This window comes from Aptenodytes forsteri, unplaced genomic scaffold (genome assembly GCF_000699145.1).
Source record: "Aptenodytes forsteri isolate BGI_AS27 unplaced genomic scaffold, ASM69914v1 Scaffold98, whole genome shotgun sequence".
Lineage (NCBI taxonomy): Eukaryota > Metazoa > Chordata > Aves > Sphenisciformes > Spheniscidae > Aptenodytes > Aptenodytes forsteri.
This window is the reverse complement of record NW_008795130.1, coordinates 496,303-519,242: the sequence shown is the minus strand read 5'-3', so window position 1 is coordinate 519,242 and position 22,940 is coordinate 496,303. Positions and strand designations below refer to the sequence as shown.

At 37.3% G+C, this 22,940-nt stretch overlaps 1 protein-coding gene across 2 annotated transcripts in view; it reads right to left on the bottom strand.

The window, feature by feature from the left end:
- Positions 1-125: 125 nt before the first annotated feature.
- The window catches only part of DMXL1 (Dmx like 1), an 82,715-nt gene continuing 59,900 nt past the window's right edge, over positions 126-22,940 (bottom strand). Inside the window, exons 32-45 of one of the 2 annotated variants that reach the window (XM_019471756.1) lie at positions 20,852-21,053; positions 19,466-19,583; positions 18,111-18,173; positions 14,717-14,803; positions 13,922-14,043; positions 13,665-13,806; positions 9,021-9,071; positions 8,684-8,744; positions 7,990-8,117; positions 7,726-7,818; positions 7,170-7,261; positions 6,189-6,241; positions 4,179-4,396; positions 126-3,788 (exon numbers count right to left, since the gene is read on the bottom strand). In XM_019471756.1, coding sequence (XP_019327301.1) covers positions 3,564-3,788; positions 4,179-4,396; positions 6,189-6,241; positions 7,170-7,261; positions 7,726-7,818; positions 7,990-8,117; positions 8,684-8,744; positions 9,021-9,071; positions 13,665-13,806; positions 13,922-14,043; positions 14,717-14,803; positions 18,111-18,173; positions 19,466-19,583; positions 20,852-21,053 — 1,655 coding nt within the window. In that variant the 3' untranslated portion in view covers positions 126-3,563. The remainder of the gene's footprint in view (positions 3,789-4,178; positions 4,397-6,188; positions 6,242-7,169; positions 7,262-7,725; positions 7,819-7,989; positions 8,118-8,683; positions 8,745-9,020; positions 9,072-13,664; positions 13,807-13,921; positions 14,044-14,716; positions 14,804-18,110; positions 18,174-19,465; positions 19,584-20,851; positions 21,054-22,940) is intronic. The other variant, XM_019471755.1, reaches the window with a different exon arrangement.

The following is a 22,940-nucleotide window of genomic DNA, read 5'->3' as shown; positions in this document are numbered from 1 at the left end:
AAAAACAACAAATCCACACAAAACCCCCCAAAACATCAAAAAGCTAATACAAGGAAAGATCAAAACCATGCACATTTTAGAGCCAGAAATTGTGAGAAATAAGAAACACTAAGAAACTTGGTAAATCAATCTCTTTATTTTATAGAAAGTAGTTTGATCAGTGTGCTGAACCTGCCATTAGAGGTGGTTTTGCTATTTTTAGTAAAAATAAACATCTGAAAAAACTACCTTGGAGAACATATCATCTCCAAGCTTATTTCCTTTTAATCACTGTTGGTTTTTTTCACACCTATTGCAACTAATCTAACACTGGGTGCTGTTAAGAGGAAGGGAGTGGTACCTAATGTACGGTATCTCAACAGTTTATTTCCTGTAACTGGTAGCGAGGTTCCTAAAACTCAGTAGAAGACGTATAAGCTCACCTTGTGCCACAGCAGTGCGGTACAAAATCTGCGTCTATTCCATTCTCCATCTTTCTCCATAAACATCCTGCAACATCAGCTGTCAGCCAAGAATTTTCTGGTTACAAGTCACACAGCAAGCCAGTTTAAGTACCCAGATGGCCAGAGTTTTAACTCTCACAAGTTACTAAAGTAACAGTAAAGAACTTGGATCATGTATCTGTTTGAGGTAACTGAATCAGTTAGCAACACAAGAATGACACACTCTGATTGCATTATGTATTGCTACATAGACAAACACAAGTCACAACTGCTAGTCTATGATATTTAAAAGGGACATTATCAACTACAAGCTAAGTAATTTTGTTGATTAAGCAGTGGTAAATGCAAATTTTAAGTTCTATTTGTGCACATGGCTACTTCAAGCACAGAACCCGGGGTAGCCACTATTACCCTTCTGTTTGAATAACTTGCACAGCAACAGGGAGAAGCATTAATTGCTGGAGGACAAAAGTCAGTGGAAGTTGTTATGGGCAACAGCTGGAAGAGTTCTGAGTTCAGTTTTTCCCCAATGACTAGATTTGAAGTTGAGAGTGTCCCTTTAAAAGCTTCAGATACAACAGAAGTTAACTCCTTTTGATTCCATCATTATAAGAAAGCTACCGATAATTTGACTTACAATAATTGCTAAATATCAATGAACATTATACAAGCAAACAACTGATTTGTAAATGAAGTAGCAGCAACATAGAATTCTCGAAGGTTGAGTTTCTGCAGGATTTATTGGAAAGATTATGAAGGTGTGGCAAATACATTGTGAATTTACATAATTTAGTTTGGAGAGTAGCTTATGGTAACTATAAACATTATTGAAAATGCCTGCTCACAGTCAGTACTTTTCTGGTATAAGCATAAGTTTGCCAGGATTATTCATAGTGCAGCTCTACTCAGAAAAGTGACAACATTGTATGTCTTGCAAATTACATATAAAATTTGCTCAGTTCGCAGATAAGACAGCTTTTTGTGATTGCCAGTACAATAAACTGAGCTTGAAATATTAAAGCTAATGAGATACAAATATTTAGGAACAAAACATCAAGGGCATTATTATATAATGTTGCCATGATTTTTGCACATTTTCCTTTTCTGAATGCAACTTTGTTAGTTCAGTGGGTGCATAAGACTAATGCATGTATATAAGCAGATACAAAGTCAGGGTTTCAGTTGATTCTCAAGGAGTGTGCTGCTGTTAACTCCACTGTTTTCCTTCTTTCATAAGAATATTAGAAACTCTGTCACTGAGCAGATACGACATACGCATTGAGCAAGTCTGTTTTGTAAGGTGGTGTCACTTTTAGTCAGTCACTTTTCTGGTCCATCACTGTACTTAAACTGTTTTGATATCAATTTTGATTTCAATCTGTAAGTGTTGTGGAAGAACAATTACAATTGAATCACTGAACAGCTGTAACAGTTTGAAATGCTGTCACATGTTTCTTCATGGCAAAATATTCACATTCTTTTTATTGCACAATTTGAAAATTCAGGTTATGTGCATAAAAACCTTCATAGTGTTTGCACTGCAACTTGTGAAACATACATTTAAAATGACCTTAATACATTTTACAAAATCTTTTTAAACAATTTCATATTCTTAAGATAAAAGCATCCTGAGAATGTTACAAAGTTCGTTTTACAAGCCCTTCATTTCTGCTATGCTTTATTTATCCCCATAGTTCCTAATTTGACAAGTTTATTTTACAGTTAATCTTGGTGCTACATTTCACAAAATATCTTTTAGCAAAAAGTACATCATTGGCATTCAAGTAATCCAGCCTCACATCTAATTTACAAATTAAACCTCTGTCAAGCTCTCAAGTCAGGAAAAGTAAACCAAAATACTTACAGAAACAGTTTTTAGAAGACTGAAAAAAAAATGTAAAGGCTTTGTGCATTAATAATTTGGTCAAACATTTAAGTTATGCAGTTTAATATTTTGGCAAAAAAAATTCCATCTATCCCTTAAAAATTGTTTTCTTTCATTTCACACCAGATGTAAACATACAGTACAAAGACTGACAGTGTTAAAGTACTTTGCTGTTGAACTTTTTTCCTTTTTCCTTTTTTAAAGTACTTAGGAAAAGCAGACAAACAAGAACGTAAGTGCTAAGAATGAACTGAGTATCTTTGGGCTAAATAAAAGTCTTACTGGAAAAAATGTAAAAATAAATTAGGTTTTTTTTTTCCTCTACAGACATGTAAATAAATACTCTTTGAAGAAATTCTAGTGCCATATCCTAAAGCAGTATCTTCCTGTATCATTTTGATCAAGACTAAAGCTTCACACGTAATCTTGACTATTTTACTAGGAAGATACCCATTAATATTTACATATTTTTGTAAAGGGAGTGTTCAGGGTTAAAAATATATTTCTTTTTTAAAAGTTAAGCCTGCCATCCTGATGGCAGTGATTCAAGCTATAGAACAGAAGACAAGTTACAGAACATCCTTCAGTTTCTTATACCCTAGATCAGAGGAAGGAGATCAGGCAAGCCAGAGAGGTAAACAGCCTGCATTCCAGGAATGGAGACAGACAGTGGTTCGTTATATGAATGCTTGCATGGCCAGGAGTATCTACTCATACAGGCTTTGTTTCTCTTCTACACATAGGTATAAATTTTTATTGTCAGCTGACTAAACAAATTGAGAAGAGAGACAGTTATTGTTGCCACAGTGAAAGAGCTAACATTATCTAAGGTTTCCATCTGGATGCACCTGCTTTTAGGAGGCAGCCAGGTGTTGAATATAAGCAGATGCCATGCCCAGATGGTACACTCCAGGTGGGAGTGTGACTACCTCAAAAGGAAAAGTAAACCACTTCAGCAACATCTTAATATTATTATAAGTATATAATTCGGAGTCACATATAGCTTTTATCTTAGGCAACGATCAAAATCTGAAGGACCTTGTTAATCTTTAAGGCATCAGTGCATGAGGGACTAAAAGCTCCAGGTAATAAATATGGGAGGGGGGGGAGAGGCAGGGAGGAAGCATCTTTGTGGCACAAGCTATCATTGTGTATCTACTCTGTTGGCTAGTTCCAGGAAAAATATTTTCAGGGATGGCAGAAGGGGAATGTTATACACTGTTCTGAGAAGAATATTAGATCATAAATTTCACATCATTTTTTAACACATCATTTAAAGGGCTGAATCTGTCGGGCAAGATTCTCATCTTTACTGTTCCATCAGCACCACAGGAGAATATGTGATTTGCTGGTCCTGTCTCAATTTGCATGACACCCGTCCCAATGTTTCTGAAGAGAGACTGTCGAGCATGCTCACTGATGAAAGTGTGAAGAAGATTAAACGTAGACAGACTCCATACCTGAAAAAGCATCAAAATGTCAATCTCTTATAAGGATAATTACCATGATCTTAAAATTCACCAGTAATGAGTCATGGAAAAATTGGACTACATTTTGCATTCATTTTTCTGACACTAACTGTAAAAGAAAAGATGCATTAATAGCATCTGTAGCAATCTGTAATGACACAGTTATAGAACATTAATATTCATTTTCTATAATAAGGAACATATACGGGGACTAAGGTAAGACTAACATTTCATAATTAAATTAGTAAATGTGAAAGTCAGGGTTGAGAACAAATGCAGAACGTATGACATATCTGATTATTCCACACCTATGCAAGATTCTTTTTGAATTTACACATCATTACCATCTTCATCTCTCTGCTCCCTCCCCCTCATTAATACCTTTATGTTGCCTTCAGCAGATCCTGTGACAAAATACTCTTCTGTAGGATCAACAGCAATTGCTTTGACTGGAGAATCATGACTCTGGAGTAACTGTTGCTGCTGTTTTTGGCGAAGGTCAATTATACATGTAAAGCCTTTTCTGCCTCCAGATATTAACAGCTGATGTTTTGGAGCATATGCTAGCACAGTTGCTCCACTATCATGACAGATAAAAGCTGAAAGCCAAAGCAAAGTAATTTAAATTAACACACAGTACTAACTTCAATTTCACAGTACTAACTTTAATTTTCCATCAACCTCTAATGGTTCAAGATAGTAGCAACAGTGACTTTGATGCTGTAATCCAATTGACCACAACCAGTCCATTTATTGCAGTACCATATATATACATATATATGTAAGCCCAGGTTCACATCAGACATCCTGAAGTTGCATTATTCTCAAATTAAGCAGTTACAATCTGTATGAAAAAAAATTATACCCTTCTTTCTCTCCCTGGGTAATCACAAACTATTAAGCCTTGACCAGAAACAGATTCTTTTCAAACTCTCCAGTGCTTATTATTTTAAGGCATGTTTCCCATAAGAAATGTCCTCCTAAATTACTTGCCCAATATCTTGTAAGTTCCCACTGGTTATTTTATTTTTAATTTGCTGCTTTTCACATTTGTTTGGACACGTCTACTCCCCCAAATGAGCGGAGGAAGTGAATGAAGATTATAATTATCAGAATAAAGGCCAGTATGTTTGAGACTAGACACTATGAATCCTAACACATGGCATGTAGTATATTCTACTTGCAGTTCAAAGGGCTCTCTAAATTTATGTTTAGAAATTCCATGCATCTCATACATACACTTAAGTAGTCACCACACTTCAATTACAAGGAGTTCACAACTCCTCTCTCTGAGCCTAATTCTGTATTTCAGACATTGAAATGTATTTCTTTTCCACTGCAACAAAACATTAGTAATAAAGTTAATGAAACCCCAAGAAATATTTATTACATCTCAAAAAGCATACTTATAGGAATAATTCTTCTAAAGCATTTTTGTAATACTGTATGTAGATATCTATACATGCGCACACACAAAGAAAGCATTTAAAAAATTCCACGGTATTTGGCATAATACATAGAATAAAAGTGTCATAGGACTGGACAATCTTTGAAAGCAAAAATGCACTACTTTACAAATTTAGCAGTAAGTTCACCTTTTAGTTCAACTGAAAATTACTATATGAGATCTTATTTGTACATCTGCTTGTTCAATATTTTAATTAAAAAATCAATGAATATTTTCTAGACAATTGGGTGCGTTTATTCATATACATACCTTCAGAGAACCATTTTATAATCATGGCTTCTCTGAGGATAGGATTTTCACAGAGGCAATGAAATATTTAACAGTTCATGAAAAGCATGTCTTCTCATACTCTCCAAATAGATAATGTATCTGCAAGTGCCCAATGCTATCTTTGTAGTACCATTATTTGGTCTAACGCTTAATTGATAAATTTTGAGTGGGGCCTCTCCGATTCATGAGTACAGACACAGCCACAGGAACCTTGAATTTAAGGGTGTGGATGCATATCCTGCAAACACGTATCTCATAATAGTGCTAAAAACTGTAGTTTTGACAGTGTTATAGCTATTGTCTTCTCAACAAGCTAGTAAATACAAGCAGGAGTTGCTCAGATTCTTTTAAAAAGGAACAGAAATTACAGATGTCTGGCTGGCAGGGGTTGCACTTGTGGTGCAAAGTTACAAGGTATGCAAAGGAAGGTGCTCATGTCCATGAAACCAATCATTTATATATAGCACATCTACTATATAGCATCATTTCTCAAAAATCTGTTTTTATATTCCTGCTGGTGCACTCACACAGGACAGTGAAAGATGTTTTACTGCTAATATTAAAATTACTTCCCATAATAACTTTTCCATAAAGACACACACATACATATTTTTTACTGTGATCAAATATTTTGCTGGTTGTATTTTACTTACCATGCACCAAGCTATTTGCAGGTGAAACCAAAGTATCCCAAAGACAAATATTTCTGTAGAAAAAAAGTTTTAATTCAGCAAGAAATGTTCTAAAATATTTTGAACACTTGAAAAGTCATCTGAACCTTAAAAAGATTGTTTTAGGCATAAAAGCACTGTAAACAGACTTTCAATGATTACTTTTGAGCAGACCCCAAATTACTTTCATAGTTATACATATACTATAAGAACATGCCCTCTACACAATCATTCTATGACTGATTATTCTCATAAAGGATTCATATTGAGATTACAATCTTTTGTAGCTGAATTCACCTGAATGTTAGCAGGTTTTGCTATTTCTTGATCAAAACTTACTTAAAAAAATAAGTGTGAAATGAAGAGCTATGCACAACTCCCTATGTCTATAAAAGTAATTTAAAACAGGCTCGTATGAATAGAATAGTTTTCAGTTAGAAGGACCTACAATGATCATCTAGTCCAACTGCCTGACCAATTCAGGGCTGATCAAAAGTTAAAGCATGTCATTAAGGGCACTGTCCAAATGCCCCTTAAACACTGACAAACTTGGGGCACCGACCACCTCTTTAGGAAGCCTGTTCCAGTGTTTGACCACCCTCTCGGTAAAGAAATGCTTCCTAATGTCAAGTCTGAACCTCCCCTGATGCAGCTCTGAACCATTCCCACATGTCCTGTCACTGGATACCAGGGAGGAGAGATCAGCACCTCCCTCTCCACTTCCCCACCTCATATGGAGTATGAATAGAGGATCTGTGCTTCCCTATGGAACCTCCTTTAATAGGCACATGAAATTTAGTTGCAAACATTGCTTCTCTCCCCCTCCCACAACGAAAGAGACCAGAAGTACACATGTTGCTCTTAAACTGCTTGAGGAGAATCATCAAAAAGAAGGCGGGGGGAAGGGAAGGAGAGAAAACATGGCACCACTTCATTTTTATGCATGATCACAGCAGTTCTTACCTGTTGTCGGAAGACAATCCTGCTGTGGCTATCAAAGATGACGAACTGATGAAAACAAAGTCATTGGCTGTTTTGTTATGACACTGCCAGGTCTGAAAAATTGCAGTTTAGAAATTATTAATTAAAAAAAAACCGGATTTTGTGTAAGCATGAAATCTTAAACTTCCTCAAGAAGGTGAGCTGTTTCAAAATCAATTTAAAGAACACAGGATATAAAGGTATGTGTATACATTCTGATACTCTTAATTTTTCACAGAAGTATACTTCCCAGTCCTGCATTATTGGCAATTAATTAACAATTGACAATTATCGACAAGTCTCAAAGAACATTAAAGTTATTTCAGATCTAACATTGTATTTTCTACTCTCTAACTTAGTAAGTATGATTAAGATTTAAGAACTTCTCATACGGATCACAGGATGGCAACAATATATTATTAAATCTTGATTAATACTGGTTATCAGCACAATCCCTGCCCTCTCCTAACTATTCTAAAGGAGGAAGGAAAGAGAGCACAACGCAAGTTTATGGAAGCAAATTTAGTTTTCAGCTCACCAAATATGGTTTAGGTGAAGTTCCAGTAAGTGGGCAACATTTCCAATTTGTTTGATATAAACTTATACATCCATCAGCATCAACAATTCCAAACTGAAAAAAGGTAATATTAATTGTAAATACATATGTATGTATTACAGAGAAGTTATCCACAATTCAGAGAAACTACTTTAGATTTGAAGAATGTGATGTGTCTGCTAGTTTACAATTATGTTGGGGGGGGAGGGGAGAAGAGGGTAAGTACAGAAGGCATTTGCCAGTTACCTTATTTCCTTGGTAATTGAATCTCATTCGAGTTACCCTTGAGTTGCCACCAGACCGAAAACATGTGATTTGCTGTGCATGACCCCATTCAAACATTCTTACACTACCGTCTTGAGCACCTGTCAGGTCTGCAACAGAAAATATTTACATGACTTTTCACAGGCGTTGTAGCAGTTGAGCAGGAAGGTTTCTTCCAAAATCTTAAGAAATCTCATACCAGCTCACAACATCCTCAAAATAACTAGTGCCACAGTATGCGCCATAGTACCTGGCATACCATAGGAATAGTGGGTACCACTGAAACTCAAACCCATGCTATTCAAACCTTATTGAACTGTACTTACTCATTATTTAAGAACTGTATTTAGATGGTACTGAAATAGGAAGCTATTTACTTGGAGATAATAATGCATTTTTTTCCCTGCTATCTTTCATCCAAGTCACAAATAAAACGGAAATACAGTACTTTTTGGTATTAAAAAAATATCACTGTTTCTAAGGGCTATTCTATATCCCACAGTATTTTTTTTTTTGAAACAAAATAGTTTCAGTAAAATAGGGCTTATAAGCAACTTTTAAAACATAATAGATTGCTGTGCTAGTACAAAATAGCAACATATTAAGAAACAGGGCCAATAAGTAAATATATAAACTTAAGGTAACTTTTTTCTTTTTTTAACAAAACTGAACTTACAATATGGTAATGTTGGATGAGAAGCCATTCTTCTGACATTATTAATAGCCTTCTTGAGCATCTGTTCAATATACAAAATAATAGAAAATAATTAAACAATACTATTAACCAAAAACTTACTGAACTGGAATAATCAGTGATCACAGAGAGTTGTTTCCTATCAAAATTCCTACTGAAAGTAAGTACTGGGTTTAGAAATTCAGATAGAAGTCAGTTTCTTCCAAGACTAGTGTAGATGTTAATACTTTTGCAGCTTTATACATCTAGGTAAATATTAACTTTTTGCTTCAGAGATTTATGGATCCAAATATAAACACTCCTTAGACTGCAGTCTTACCTCTTTTCTTGCCAATTCCTTTCTGATTCCATTAAATTTATTGGAATATTCCTGAATATTGTAAGATAAGCAAGAGAGAGGCAGAAGCATGTAAAGAAAGAGGTAAACAAACTTTAACAGAAGTAAAAAATAGGAAGGAATATATTTATTTTCAAGTCTAGTTAATTTATTGTCACTGATTGAAAAGTGATTATTTGTGGCCATCCAGAATAAGCAATATACCTCGCAACCGGTAAATCTTCAAAAGCGTTTGTAATTTTGCAAATACACATCCAATGGATTTTCAGCAGCACTTTTGTTCCTAAATTTCAAACTTTGCTTTGAGCAAGGTACATTACCAAGAATGCTGTTTTTCTTAGTTGATTAATTCCTAACTGGGAAGAGTTCAATATATGAAGAGGACTGGAGACATTAGACAATTCAGATAAAGACCCCATCTAATGAAATCGTAAGTCCAACCCACAACACCACAACTGGAAAAAAAATGGTAGGGATTTTCATCAGGGAAATGCATCTGTATCTTCCCTTCTTTTCCTTCTATTAATGTACATCAAAGTTAAGTTTTCATTCTTTTATTCCCTATTAGTTCTCAAAAGCATCTGGCTACTTTGAGGACTGTCTTTCCTCAGAAAATTGTTGGATTCAGTTTGCTCATGAATGTATTATTTACCTGAACATTTGAGAGAAGAGGGCATAAGTTTATATTCATGCCAGGTGTTAACTTTAAATGGTAACACAAACAAAAGTTTGTTGCCAGAGCATACACTTTCAACACAGCAGCTTACCACTTACTACACATCAGCAGCAAGCTGGCACTGAACTACTTTCATGGAATCATTTAGGTTGGAAAAGTCCTTTAAGATCATCGAGTCCAACCATGACTTAACTGCTATAATTTTGTACAGTATTTTGCTACTGCTTTGTCACCGAAACAGTAGATAGTGAATCAAGTATTTTAAGTATGCTATTCTCCTCAGCCTCCAACCATATCAGGGTGTCAACTGGAAGAACATATGAATTACAAATTTTCACTTGCTTCATTTTACTAAATATGATCCAAAGAGTTGAAAAGCAATGTTCTCCAAATTTTCAGTTTGCAAACAAAAAGGAGGAAAAACACCTGGAAGGGAAATAATTTATTTTCTTGTTAAAGTTTCACGGGGTTTGGATTAGTGGAGTAATTGCAACCCTGTTGACTACATTTGAAGAACATATGAATTACAAATTTTCACTTGCTTCATTTTACTAAATATGATCCAAAGAGTTGAAAAGCAATGTTCTCCAAATTTTCAGTTTGCAAACAAAAAGGAGGAAAAACACCTGGAAGGGAAATAATTTATTTTCTTGTTAAAGTTTCACGGGGTTTGGATTAGTGGAGTAATTGCAACCCTGTTGACTACATTTTGGAAGCAGATTTAGATCTTTCTTTTCTCAAAGCTTTATTATTTGTTGAAGAGAAAGCCTTATGACTCTCGGTTACCCAAGTTTATTTCAAAACACTTTCCTGAAGATAAAAAAATAAGATTTTCAAATAAATATTTTCCTTTTTTTCTGTAAGTACTTTAAATGACAAGGAAAAAAGCTCAACGGTTTGGTAAAACATTGGTGAATAAAACAATATATACCTTGTAAGATTTAGGACAAGACAACAGAGGATGATATTCTTCAAACATTAGTGCATATACCAATCAGTAAATAATTGCAATACTTTGCTCTCTAAACTTACAATTTATCTCTCTGTGTAAGTGAAAGAAAAAATTATTCATGCTCATTCTATTTCTTCACCAAAATGAAGAGCTGTGTTGTGTTTTATAGCTACCAACTTTTACCCAGAAGTCAATGGAAATCATATTCCTTCATTCAACAGATAAGCATGCATCATGATCTCCTGACCCCTACTGGATTATGCTTTGGAAAAACGCATGCTTACAGAAACGTGCCTTTGAAAGACTAAGCTAACATAAATCTCTGGTGCAGCTTCTCTGATTTAGAAGCTAAGTATCATTATCAAATGCAAATACTTCCATTACCAATGTAACTGATATTTGATACTGCTAGTTTCCCCTTAACAATAGCTGATGGCTAGAACACCCATTACTTTGTTGAAGAATTGGGTGCTTTATGCCTAATGTACAGTAAGACTGAAGAACTAAAAAGCTTAAAATCCGATCCACCAGTTATTAAACTGGTGAATATTGGTGTCAATCATACTGGTTTGGAAGACAAGCTGTTGAACATTACCTGGGTTTCAAAGCTGACAGTACATACTATTTACTTCAGTGCTTTCTTAGAAACACCTCCTGTAAGAACTGTGTAAACATACTGTACTGAAGGATCTGGTGGTGAGCCTCCTTACTTACCTTGTATGAACTGCATAACAAGAAACAGTGAAGAAGAGTAACAAAAAACCCTTAGGGCTAATAAAACATTAACTGCCTGAGTATCATAAGGCAAATAGTTTCCCCTGTTCATGGAAGTGAAGCAAAGACAACAAGACTGAAAAGCCAGTAATGGTAAAGAACAGTGGACTATATCTACTAAATGGGCTGCAAATTATGGAAAAGCAAAGATGGGAACAAGGATTGAAAGCAGTATCTGAAGGAACAAAGTAACAAATAGTAGCAACAGAAAGATTTTGGTGAAGCTGGTTTTCCTCCAGATTCGAGTCCTTCCACAGTAATACTATTTTCTCCCAAGAATCCCTATATCTTCCTTCATTTACTTTGTCCTTCATTCAGTACCTTTGTCTCCCCTCCCTAGTAGGCAGGTGTCGTTGTGTGCTGTGGTTGGTCCTCTACTCTGCCACAGTCAAATAGTATGCCAAATAAAATTTAGGTCCAAAGTTTAACAGCAAACGCATTCAACAAACAGACATATATCTTCAGGTTAGAAAGTTTTACTACATATAAACTAAGAAGTCATAAGAATAGTTTACATTAATAGATTATGTAATTTCTTTGTTGAGAAATACACAAACACACACAAACTCTATACATACATATATATATATAAAAATGGAAGTGAGAGGAGAAAGTGGCAAAGTCATTCAAAGAATATTTGCAGAAGAGACCTGATTGTGATACCAGAGCTGCAAAACTGGCAACTAGGATCAGTAGTTCCTAAATAGAAGGAAGAGGTGTAGGTATTGGCACAATACCCACTTCCATGTGTGGATAACATTATCGTTCTTATAATGCTCATTCCTTATTTACTCCGCCTAATCATCAAATATTTTCAAAAATCAACTGCAATACGAATTAACATATGGTTCTTTCACTCTGCCACCACTTATCGACTTGCTCAGAGCTGTTAAACACCACAAAGTGCAGCCAAATCACAAGACTTAATGCATTCAGTTATCCAGGAAAACTCCACATCTATGTGCAGATAGGCTGAGAGGTATGGGTGTCTTGTATGACCATTTCAGTCCAGTTAAGTGGGTCCAAATAAGCACCTCCCAGCTAACTACTCAACAGATCTGCGTTATTAGAGAGCATCTGTGCTGCATAGGAACTAAGGTAGGTATGTCAATGGCCAGACTAGAATTATCATTTGATCTGAATTAAATTTGAGCTAGTAGCTTTTTGCTCAGTGCCAAGCTTCACTCCAGACACAGAATCTTTCTAAAAGTAAGAGTTACCCTTGTGCAGGTGTCACCTCTGTGATCAGAAGGATCAATTTGCTCATGTGGACATAGTCACACTTTACTGGGTGTCCCCCACGCTAGCGTATTTCAGAAATGCCGAACAGAGGACATAATCAGTTTCACTAAAACACGATCTTCAGAAGTGAGGTATTTAATAATGCTACCAAGCAGAGTTATGGCAAAACTGTGCAGCACTTCAAAGAAGACAGAGCTGACAACAGCTGTGGAGATAAACAGTCACACATCAGTGTGACTTGTAGTTCAAACTATGCATCATGTTTGTAGTTGGTCCTATTTCTGCAGGACTGTCTTCCTCATTTTTCTTATGAAACCAAGAATCCCCATTTTTCCCCAAGTTTAAGTTGCTCAGTTTCCAGAGCTTAATCCATTTCATTTGAAGCCTCTGTCCTGCCAGTGAAATCTGCTTTAGGAGTTCATTCACTGTCCTTTCTCTAATACAGGCTCGTACTAATATACAGTGCACTACAATGGTACTTTGTACCAGAGCAGAAGTTGATATTTACTTTTAAATAAAAGCTGGAATAGTCTGGAACTCAGAATGAAACTTAAGATTGTGCTTAAAATAAAAGCTATCTCGATATTTCACACAAATATTTCTACCCAGTTGTTATGAATTTATACCCTGAAATCTCCTGAATATATACTTTTTAGATACAGCATTTGGCTTCAAGTCAAAGAACAAAGCTGCAACTTCTTACCTGAATCCTTACTCTTTATTTTTAAATGATGTATCTTAAGTATAGAAAGCATATATGGCTTGACTAAAAACTTTGCTTGCTTAGTTGGTGTACCTTAAATTCTGTGCAGTATTTTAACCTATTAATCTAATGATTATAAAAAATTCCAGCTTGTCTTGATTACACAGAAAAACTACATTTACTTACATGCTAATTGTAAAATATAACCAGCAACACTGAACAGACAAAAGGAGAGAAGTAGATAGAGTACATAAGGCTAATCTTTGACAAGCGACTTACCACAGATGCACCCCTGCCAGTTTGTGTACTACCAAGCCAAGGCATATTGATAGGTGTGCCGGGATTACTATGAGTATAAGGAGTGGTTCCCTGAACATTTACCAGATCATCACGAGCATGTATAACTAAGAAATCATCAGCCCTATAAACGAAACAATATTATAAGTTAGATTCCAAACAACAACATAAAATATTGTGCTTTCTTACACTGATTTATACACAGTCAAACTGTGATACTGGAAACATAGAAAGTATACCCTTTATTTTCTATTTCCACATCATCATCAACCCAGGTATAGATTTGTGTAGCTAAAATCGCAGAAACATCTAATTCTTGAATGTCATGACTCGATGCTATTGCAATGCAGTTCCGATTTGCCTGCAAAAAAGTCACAAACACACACAAAGGCAGATACAAAAGGAATACTCAAAAAGGTGCTTTTTTAATTTTCTCTCCTTATGGTACAGTTGTTCACAAAAACATGCACTTAATCAATTTACAAAACCCAAACATTTATGGCTGCAAATCTATATACTTAAACTGTCTAAACCTGACATTTCCCTTCTAAAAGTTTATTTGCATCTGGGATAGCATCACACAGTATTTGTATTTTATACCTCTCAAGCAGCTCTAGTTTCTCCTTGCTTTCCTCACAGGATAAACAAGAAGTAACTATACTACAATGCTTGCAACCAAGTTCTCCTCCTCTGCTTCTTAAGGCTTAAATGGTTGAACAGGAGAAGAAAAGATGACTTCCTGATTGTCTTCGACAGAGAAGGAAAAATATTCCTACACACAAGCTTAAAGAAACAGTAGAGACCACCACACCTTCCCTCAATCCATTGCACAATAGAAAAAAAGACAATTTGCAGTAGAACTGTTTAATTATGAAAAGATAATTATGAAGTGCTTTAGAGAAGGGAGCACTGAGAGTTCAAGCTGTAGCAGGATGGCTGGCAAAGGATCTCTCACCCATTCACAATGGGACTACCACCTGTTTATCAGGTGGAAGTACAACACAATTAGATTATCCTACCTCCTTTATACTCACCTTATTGACTGCAAAAGCAGTAATGATGTCAGACTCTTTATGGATTATTCTTGCCTTGCCTCCTGGGTATCCCAAATCTGTTTCTATCTGTATTTAAAAAGTAAAGCATACTTAAATGCAAACTTCTATGCAACACTGCTTTTTACTGGAAATACAGAGACCAAACACTGGATTGTATGAAATTCCATGTAATTTTTTTTCTCAGTTTTAATTCCAAGAAAATATGACAAATATAACCTGTAATAATTAGGGTAAACCTGTTTCGTGTGTAATAATCTAGCTTCCCACTGCCATGTTGAGATTACCACAGCAACACAGAAAGCGTAATTTGTCACAGAAGTCACAGTACTGTGTTCATTCTCAAATTTTTCAGGGATGCTGAAAACCAGCAAGGCTATGTGCATACTTGGGGGTGTTGATAATAAAAAAATTGAGTCTTGATGTTTTGTTCTTAAAAAAATTTGTTAAGTCTTTTCATGCTCTTAGCAAACACTTTTCACCACTGAAACTGATGAAATAGTCCAAAGGTACGTACAGACAGGATCCTGAGCAGGAAAATACATTTGAACTTTGTCAGCTTATCTATTCACCATTCTCCACAATTAAATAAATCTGGAATCCTGCACATTACCAGTACCACAAACTTTTCACTATCACATTTTCTTCCCCCTGCCCCGCAATGTGATCTAATGTTGTATTTGAATCTTGTCTACCTTTTTGTATTTTAGAAATGCATCCAGGTATATGCCACCACACAACAAAATTCTAAACTCTATCAGCACTGTAGTACTCCTGTTCAAAATTAAAGAGCTCAGCATTGCAAGTATTAAACTGATAAATTACAGACTCCAGTCTGTTGTAGTTACAAAATAATTTTACAGTTAAAAAACCCAACATTGCCAAACAAATGGTAACACAAAAATTCAAACCTGAATTACAAATGTAAAATTCTGTATTTTCTTCAAAACACAAAGAATTATTCTGGAACCACCATTTCCCAGCCTCTCCCCTTCAATTTCTTAATTATCTGGTCTTTGAAAGATTTAAACAAGGATATTTTAGTTGAAAAACAGTAAGATGGTGCTGTCAAAAAACTGCAAACAGTCTTTTTCAAAGTCTGAAAAGTCTGTAGCTGTTATACACCGTGAAGTATAATACCTTTTTTAAGATTAAAACAAAATTGATACTCCAGTGATCTTACGTATGTAAAACTGCACAAAACTGCAGCAACAAACAGCTACAAAAATATGATCTGCGTTGTGTGGTGAACAAACCCACATGAAATTAAGATTTTTTCCCCAGTCAGTTCCAATTACCTACTTGCTAATACTGCTTTATCGCATAATTAATAACAATAAGGTAGTCCAAGGGCATCACAGGGTGTTCTCATTTCTGTCTTCTCACTAGTTTTGTAAAAGAACATCTGAAGAATACAGTATTTATTTGCATTTCTAGGCATAGTATTATAACTTTTTAGTCTCTCATACCAATCTTTCAATAAAGTTGCTATATGGGTTCATTTGTCACCATGTTTTGACTGGAGGCTTGCCGATGTGACGCCCATCTACAAGAAGGGCCGGAAGGAGGATCCGGGGAACTACAGGCCTGTCAGTCTGACCTCAGTGCTGGGGAAGATTATGGAGCCGTTCATCTTGAGGGCGCTCACAAGGCATGTGCGGAACAACCAGGGGATCAGGCCCAGCCAGCACGGGTTCATGAGAGGCAGGTCCTGCTTGACTAACCTGGTCTCCTTCTATGACCAGTTGACCCGCCTAGTGGATGAGGGAAAGGCTGTGGATGTGGTCTACCTGGACTTCAGCAAGGCCTTTGACACTGTCTCCCACAGCATTCTCCTAGAGAAGCTGGCGGCTCACGGCTTAGACAGGTGTACCCTGCGCTGGGTCAAAAACTGGCTGGACAGCCGGGCCCAGAGAGTTGTGGTGAATGGAGTTACATCCAGTTGGCGGCCGGTCACGAGCGGTGTTCCCCAGGGCTCAGTACTGGGGCTGGTCTTGTTCAATATCTTTATCAATGATCTGGATGAGAGGATTGAGTGCACCCTCAGTCAGTTCGCAGACGACACCAAGGTGGGCAGGAGTGTTGATCTGCTCGAGGGTAGGAAGGCTCTGCAGAGGGACCTGGACAGGCTGGATCGATGGGCCGAGGCCAGCTGTATGAGATTCAACAAGGCCAAGTGCCAGGTCCTGCACTTCGGCCACAACAACCCCATGCAGCGGTACAGGCTTGGGGAAGAGTGGCTGGGAAGCTGCCTGGGGCAAAAGGACCTGGGGGTGCTGGTTGACAGCCAGATGAACATGAGCCAGCAGTGTGCCCAGGTGGCCAAGAAGGCCAATAGCATCCTGGCTTGTATCAGAAATAGTGTGGCCAGCAGGAGTAGGGAAGCGATCGTGCCCCTGGACTCGGCACTGGTGAGGCCGCAGCTCAAATACTGTGTTCAGTTTTGGGCCCCTCACTACAAGAAGGACGTTGAGGTGCTGGAGCGTGTCCAGAGAAGGGCAACGAGGCTGGTGAGGGGTCTGGAGAACAAGTCTTATGAGGAGCGGCTGAGGGAACTGGGGTTGTTTAGCCTGGAGAAAAGGAGGCTCAGGGGAGATCTCATCACTCTCTACAACTACCTGCAAGGAGGTTGTAGTGAGGTGGGGGTCGGTCCCTTCTCCCAAGTAACCAGCAATAGGTCAAGAGGAAATGGCCTCAAGTTGTGCCGGGGAGGTTTAGATTGGACATGAGGAAAAATGTCTTTACTGAAAGAGTGTTTAAACATTGGAACAGGCTGCCCAGGGAAGTGGTTGAGTCCCCATCCCTGGAGGTATTTAAAAGACATGTAGATGAGGCGCTTAGGGACATGGTTTAGTGAGCATGGTGGTGTTAACTTGACGGTTGGACTCGATGACCTTAGAGGTCTTTTCCAACCTTAATGATTCTATGATTCTATGTTAAAACTAAGGCTCAGCAAAAATTTTCGGTATCATGCTAACAAACTGCTCTAACTTCAGTTAACCACCTTCATTTATAGACAACTATTATAGCCATCTCCTACTGGTGAAAGCTCCAGTATATACTGTATTCCCATAGTACTACTGAATTTTTGTCACTTGGGCAAATCTCAACCTCAGCTCTTCACTTGGCATAGCTATGGAATTTGATAATACATATTTTTCTTACCTGGTTGTTTAATTCAGCTTTCTAAGATACATTTAGTTTCTGATAGGCTCTATTATAAGACTAATTTAACTCAATCGCTTGCAAAACTGAATTTTTAAGTTTATTTGGTGTGTCAGCAAAGATTTTTTTAAGGGAGATCAGCACCATTTCAAAGAGGAAATATTTCATAATGATGTAAGGTCTAATTAATTTGAGCATTACTGCTGTGTACCTTATTGACGATGGACTCCTCCACCACAGAATTTTTCATGGTTTCATTGTGCTCCTCTAATGACTTCACCAAGGAAAGAACAACCACAGAACAAAGAATAAAGATAAGACATAACATGCAAGGTATCAAGGAAATCCTTAATTCCTTGTTGTTTATCCCTACATAGAACAATGGAAACACAACAGCATGTTTGCGCACACACACACATACGTATTTTATGTATTAACAGTAATTATCAAATTCTAAACTCTATATTCAGTACAGAAGACACTTCATCTTGTCCATCTCAAAAGTCAAATTTCTTGGAAAATAAGCTATCTCCATTGGTATTTTAACAGTAACAAAAGGATACAAAATAAAGCTAACACTCCTATGCGGTGTAAGGCTGTCAATGATCCTACTTGGAAACACGTAATGCACATCTAAAATATTCCTAAATACATTTCCATGCAGCATAGCAACATGGCTGCATTAACATAAGACATGATCAGAAATGGTGCATCTTCAAAGGACAAGACAAAAGGAACAATTTTCCTTTTAACTGCAGTCTGTAGTGAACACAATTAGGCACAAATACTCAAACAAGCTAATATTCGAGTTGTGACAGAACAAAGATTAGCTCATATAGAACTCTTCACTGCCATGGCTTTACTAGTCATGAATACTCTTTCTCCTGCATGTTTCATTTGTTCAGATCTGCTTCCTTCTCCTGTTTCTGCTACTCCACAGTTTTTCTATAATGCAAGTGATTCTTTTGAATTATTGGGAGTCGGTGTGAGTAAGAAAGAAAAGGAGCAACTAAAGAAGGAGAAAACACCAGCCCAAAACTCCATTACAGAACCACAACTTTAAAACATTTAACTGAATCTGGAACCTGGAATCCAGCTAGACACTGGGACAAGTTATCAGGGACAGAAATATTAACTGTCGTATGACCATTTTTCTTATTAAAATTGAATCATAACATGATAGAAACCAGTGGATAGAAACTCAGGATGACTATGGTAGGGACAAACTCAAACTTTTAGAACTTTGACTGATTAGGTTACCAGTTTTAAACTTTGAAATTGTAAAGGTTGTCATTCTTTTGAGGCAGCTTTTATAGTGATCTTAACTAAGAGGCTGACTGTAGCTAAGTGGTGTTAGTTGTCAGTCTACAGTCAAAGACTGATTACTTTTGTTTTCAATGAAACAATGGACAAAGATTTTTTAATGTGAAATACTGCAGATTTAGAGTCATAGCCAAGTATATTATCCATTCATGCTCTAGAAAGTAAACAAGCCAATCAAATAACTTAAGTGAAAGCTCATAGATTGACCTGCAACATTTTATGCATTTTATATACCACACCAACCTCGTTTAGGCATCGCTTCTTTGTAAAAATATTTCTGATAAAGGTTTCCTGGACTTCTTCCTGTTTAACCAAGTACTGCCAGAGCCTCTTCACAGATAGTGCAACATGACTGTTAGATCTACAGAACAAAGTTAAAACGAATATTTACATCATGCTCATACTTAGACTGCAATACCCTATATTCTAATCAAACCATAGTCAGGAGAAGCACTGAAGCAGAACTACAGCTCTCTAAACACTGTACAAGACCTATTCAGAAGCATTCTGGTACCATCTTCCTGACAAACCTACATGTGAGAGGAGGTGCAAAAGGAAGAAGAACTTGTAGCATTTTCACCTCCTATCTTGGGACAAATGAGAAAAATCTCTTTAAGAGATTACACAACAGTAAGGTCAGCATACAGATTATTTATTAGTCCACCTCATTCTTTACAATACGGATCATCTCTGTTTATTGCTAATGAGTGCTTCTATCACATGGACAATGAATGACTAACACTTCCTGCTAGGAACACATCATCAGCTGCGTAACATCTCTGAAATAACCGTGACTTTTCAGTAACAACATTGGAAGGATTGTAGAATCAGATCTCATAAATGCTAATGCTTATCCCTAGAAACTGTATGCTCAAGCAAAACTTGTAAATACAAAAATAGCTGCTTATGGCAGGCCAAAAACCATCAAACCCTAAATCACCTTAAATCATAATTTAAAAACAGTGCCAGGCAGCAGATACATGTAAAGCTGTTCCTTTTTAATCAACTCCAGTTACTAAAACCGTGACAATTCTGAGGTATTTTACAACAAAAAGACAGACTTTCTGTTGATTCTGCAACCACAGATGATAGTAAGATTAAAAAGGCAGAAATCTATTTAAAAAGTGACAATTTAAGAAACTGAGAACACTTTTCTGGCTGAACATGCAATTATGTGGAGTCATAACTATGCGAATATTATAAATAGTAAATATTCCTTCTCTGATTTTAGGAAAAGAAATGATAACAACAAAATTTTATTCCCTCCAAAGGTGGGGCAATTATTTAATTCATTGTCACTCATACTTAATTATCTCTCAGGGCAAATTTGTTATTCTTTATTTTATTGTCAACCATAGTTTTTCCACAGAGACACTCAAAATCAGTATGTTAAACTTCAATAAAAGAACTTAAAAAAATTAGAAACTTCTGATTGTTTTTCCTGACCTTGCTTTGGACCAGAGATGCATGAATTCTGATGTGTACCCACAATTTCACAATGGATTAGAGCAAATCTAGAAACTGGCATTATATAGTTATCAAGATTATGGTCTATCACATGTACTAACAACATAATGCTTCATGTATACTGAAGATATTAGAGCCAGTGTTTACAGAAATTAGACCCACCTGAATGGAGTGTTTGTAGGCTCAAGTAAAGTTTTATGACGAAGCAATGCAGGACCAGCAGCTAGGGCATCTTCAGAAGCATGAACTGAAATATAATGTTGAGGTGGACCCCCATATAGCTCAAGACGTCGGAGAAGAACTTGTTCCCAGCGCTGTAGTGTTTTCAAAACTGCATGGCATATCGGTGAGCTAACTGGAAGCTCTACAAAGAGAAGCAAACAATAATAGAAACCCTTCCTTCTCCAATATGATTTTGATGAAGATAATTCCACAGCTGATGACTGAAGTGTATTTCAAATATCTCCAAAAGTAAGCTTTATTCAAACCTCAGCTTGATATTTGCAAGTATAAAAAGATGAACTGCTTTGTGCTATCATTGCTAAATACAGAAACAGACTTCTCCAATGCTGACAGAAATTAAATATCATGGAACAGATCCTTCTGGAAGCTATGTCAAGGCATATGGATGACAGGCAGGTGATGAGAGAAAGTCAACATGGCTTCACAAAGGGCAAACAGTGCCTGACTAATCTGGTGGCATTCTATGATGGACTGACTGTGCTGGTGGACAAGGCAAGAGAAACCGATATCCTCTATTTTGACTTCTGTAAGGCCTTTGACACGGTCCCACACAACATCCTTATCTCTAAACTGGAGCAATATGGATTTGATGGATGGACTATTCGATGGATAAGGAACTGGCTGAATGACTGAATCCAAAGAGTTGCAGTTAATGGCTCAATGTCCAAATGGAGATCGGTAACAAGTGGTGCCCCTCCAGGATGTGTATTGGGATCGGTACTGTTCAATATCTTTGCTAATGACACAGACAGTGGTAGTGAGTGCACCCTCAGCAAGTTTACAGATAACACCAAGATGAGTGGTGCAGTTGATTTGCTAGAGGGAAGGTATGCCATCCAGAGGGACCTTGACAGGCTTGAGGAGTTGGTGCACATGAACATCATGAAGTTCAATAAGGACAAGTGCGAGGCCCTGCAACTGGGTCAGGGCAATCACCAGTATCAATACAGACTGAGTGACGAATGGATTGAGAGCAGCCCTGCAGGGAAGGACTGGTGGATGAAAAACTGGACATGAGCTGCCAATGTGCACTTGCAGCCCAGAAAGCCAATCGCATCCTGAGCTGCATCAAAAGAAGGGTGCCCAGCAGGGCGAGAGAGGTGATTTGCCCCCTCTAATTCATTCTCATGAGACCGCCCTGGAGTATTGCATCCAGTTCTGGGGTCCCAGTACAAGAAAGACATGGACCCATTAGAGCAGGTCCAGAGGAGGGCCACAAAAACAGTCAGAGGGATGGAACACCTCTGCTATGAAGAAAGGCTGTGAGAGTTGGGTTTGTTCAGCCTGGAGAAGAGGAGCTCCTGGGACACCTTATTGCAGTCTTTCAAAACTTAAAGGGGACTTAAAAGAAAGATGGAGAACGACTTTTTACCAAGGCCTGTAGCGACAGAACAAGGAGTAATGGTTTTAAACTAAAAGAGCGTAGATTTATATCACATATAAGGAAGAAATTTTTTTACGATGAGGATGGGGAGACACTGGAACAGGTTGCCAGAGAAGTTGAGCCATCTAATGCCTCATCCCTGGAAGTGTTCAAGGTCAGGTTGGATGGGGCTTTGAGCAACCTGGTCTAGTGAAAGGTGTCCCTGCCCACAACAGGGCGGTTGGACTAGATCGTCTTTAAAGGTCCCTTCCAACCCAAACCATTCCATGATTCTACGACTCTATGAAACAAGGAGTAGGAATGGTGTAACTTGAATTACAAAAAACTATTGGGTTTCCACTAAGAAATAAACATTGTAAACATTCTTGTATGCCTAAGAGGCAAAGAAAAAACCTAAGTATGCAGAGACTTCTGCTAGCTACTGAGCATTCCTTCTCACCCGCTCATCTTACCCACCCACCGTGTTATTTCATAAATATACCTGTATGATAAACAGTATCAGAACAATTACTCACAGATCATGGAAAAATTAAGAAGTTCTGAATTAAAAATAAAGCTACAACATTGTCGTGGTTTAACCTCAGTCGGCAACTGAGCACCACACAGCCGCTCGCTCACTCCCCC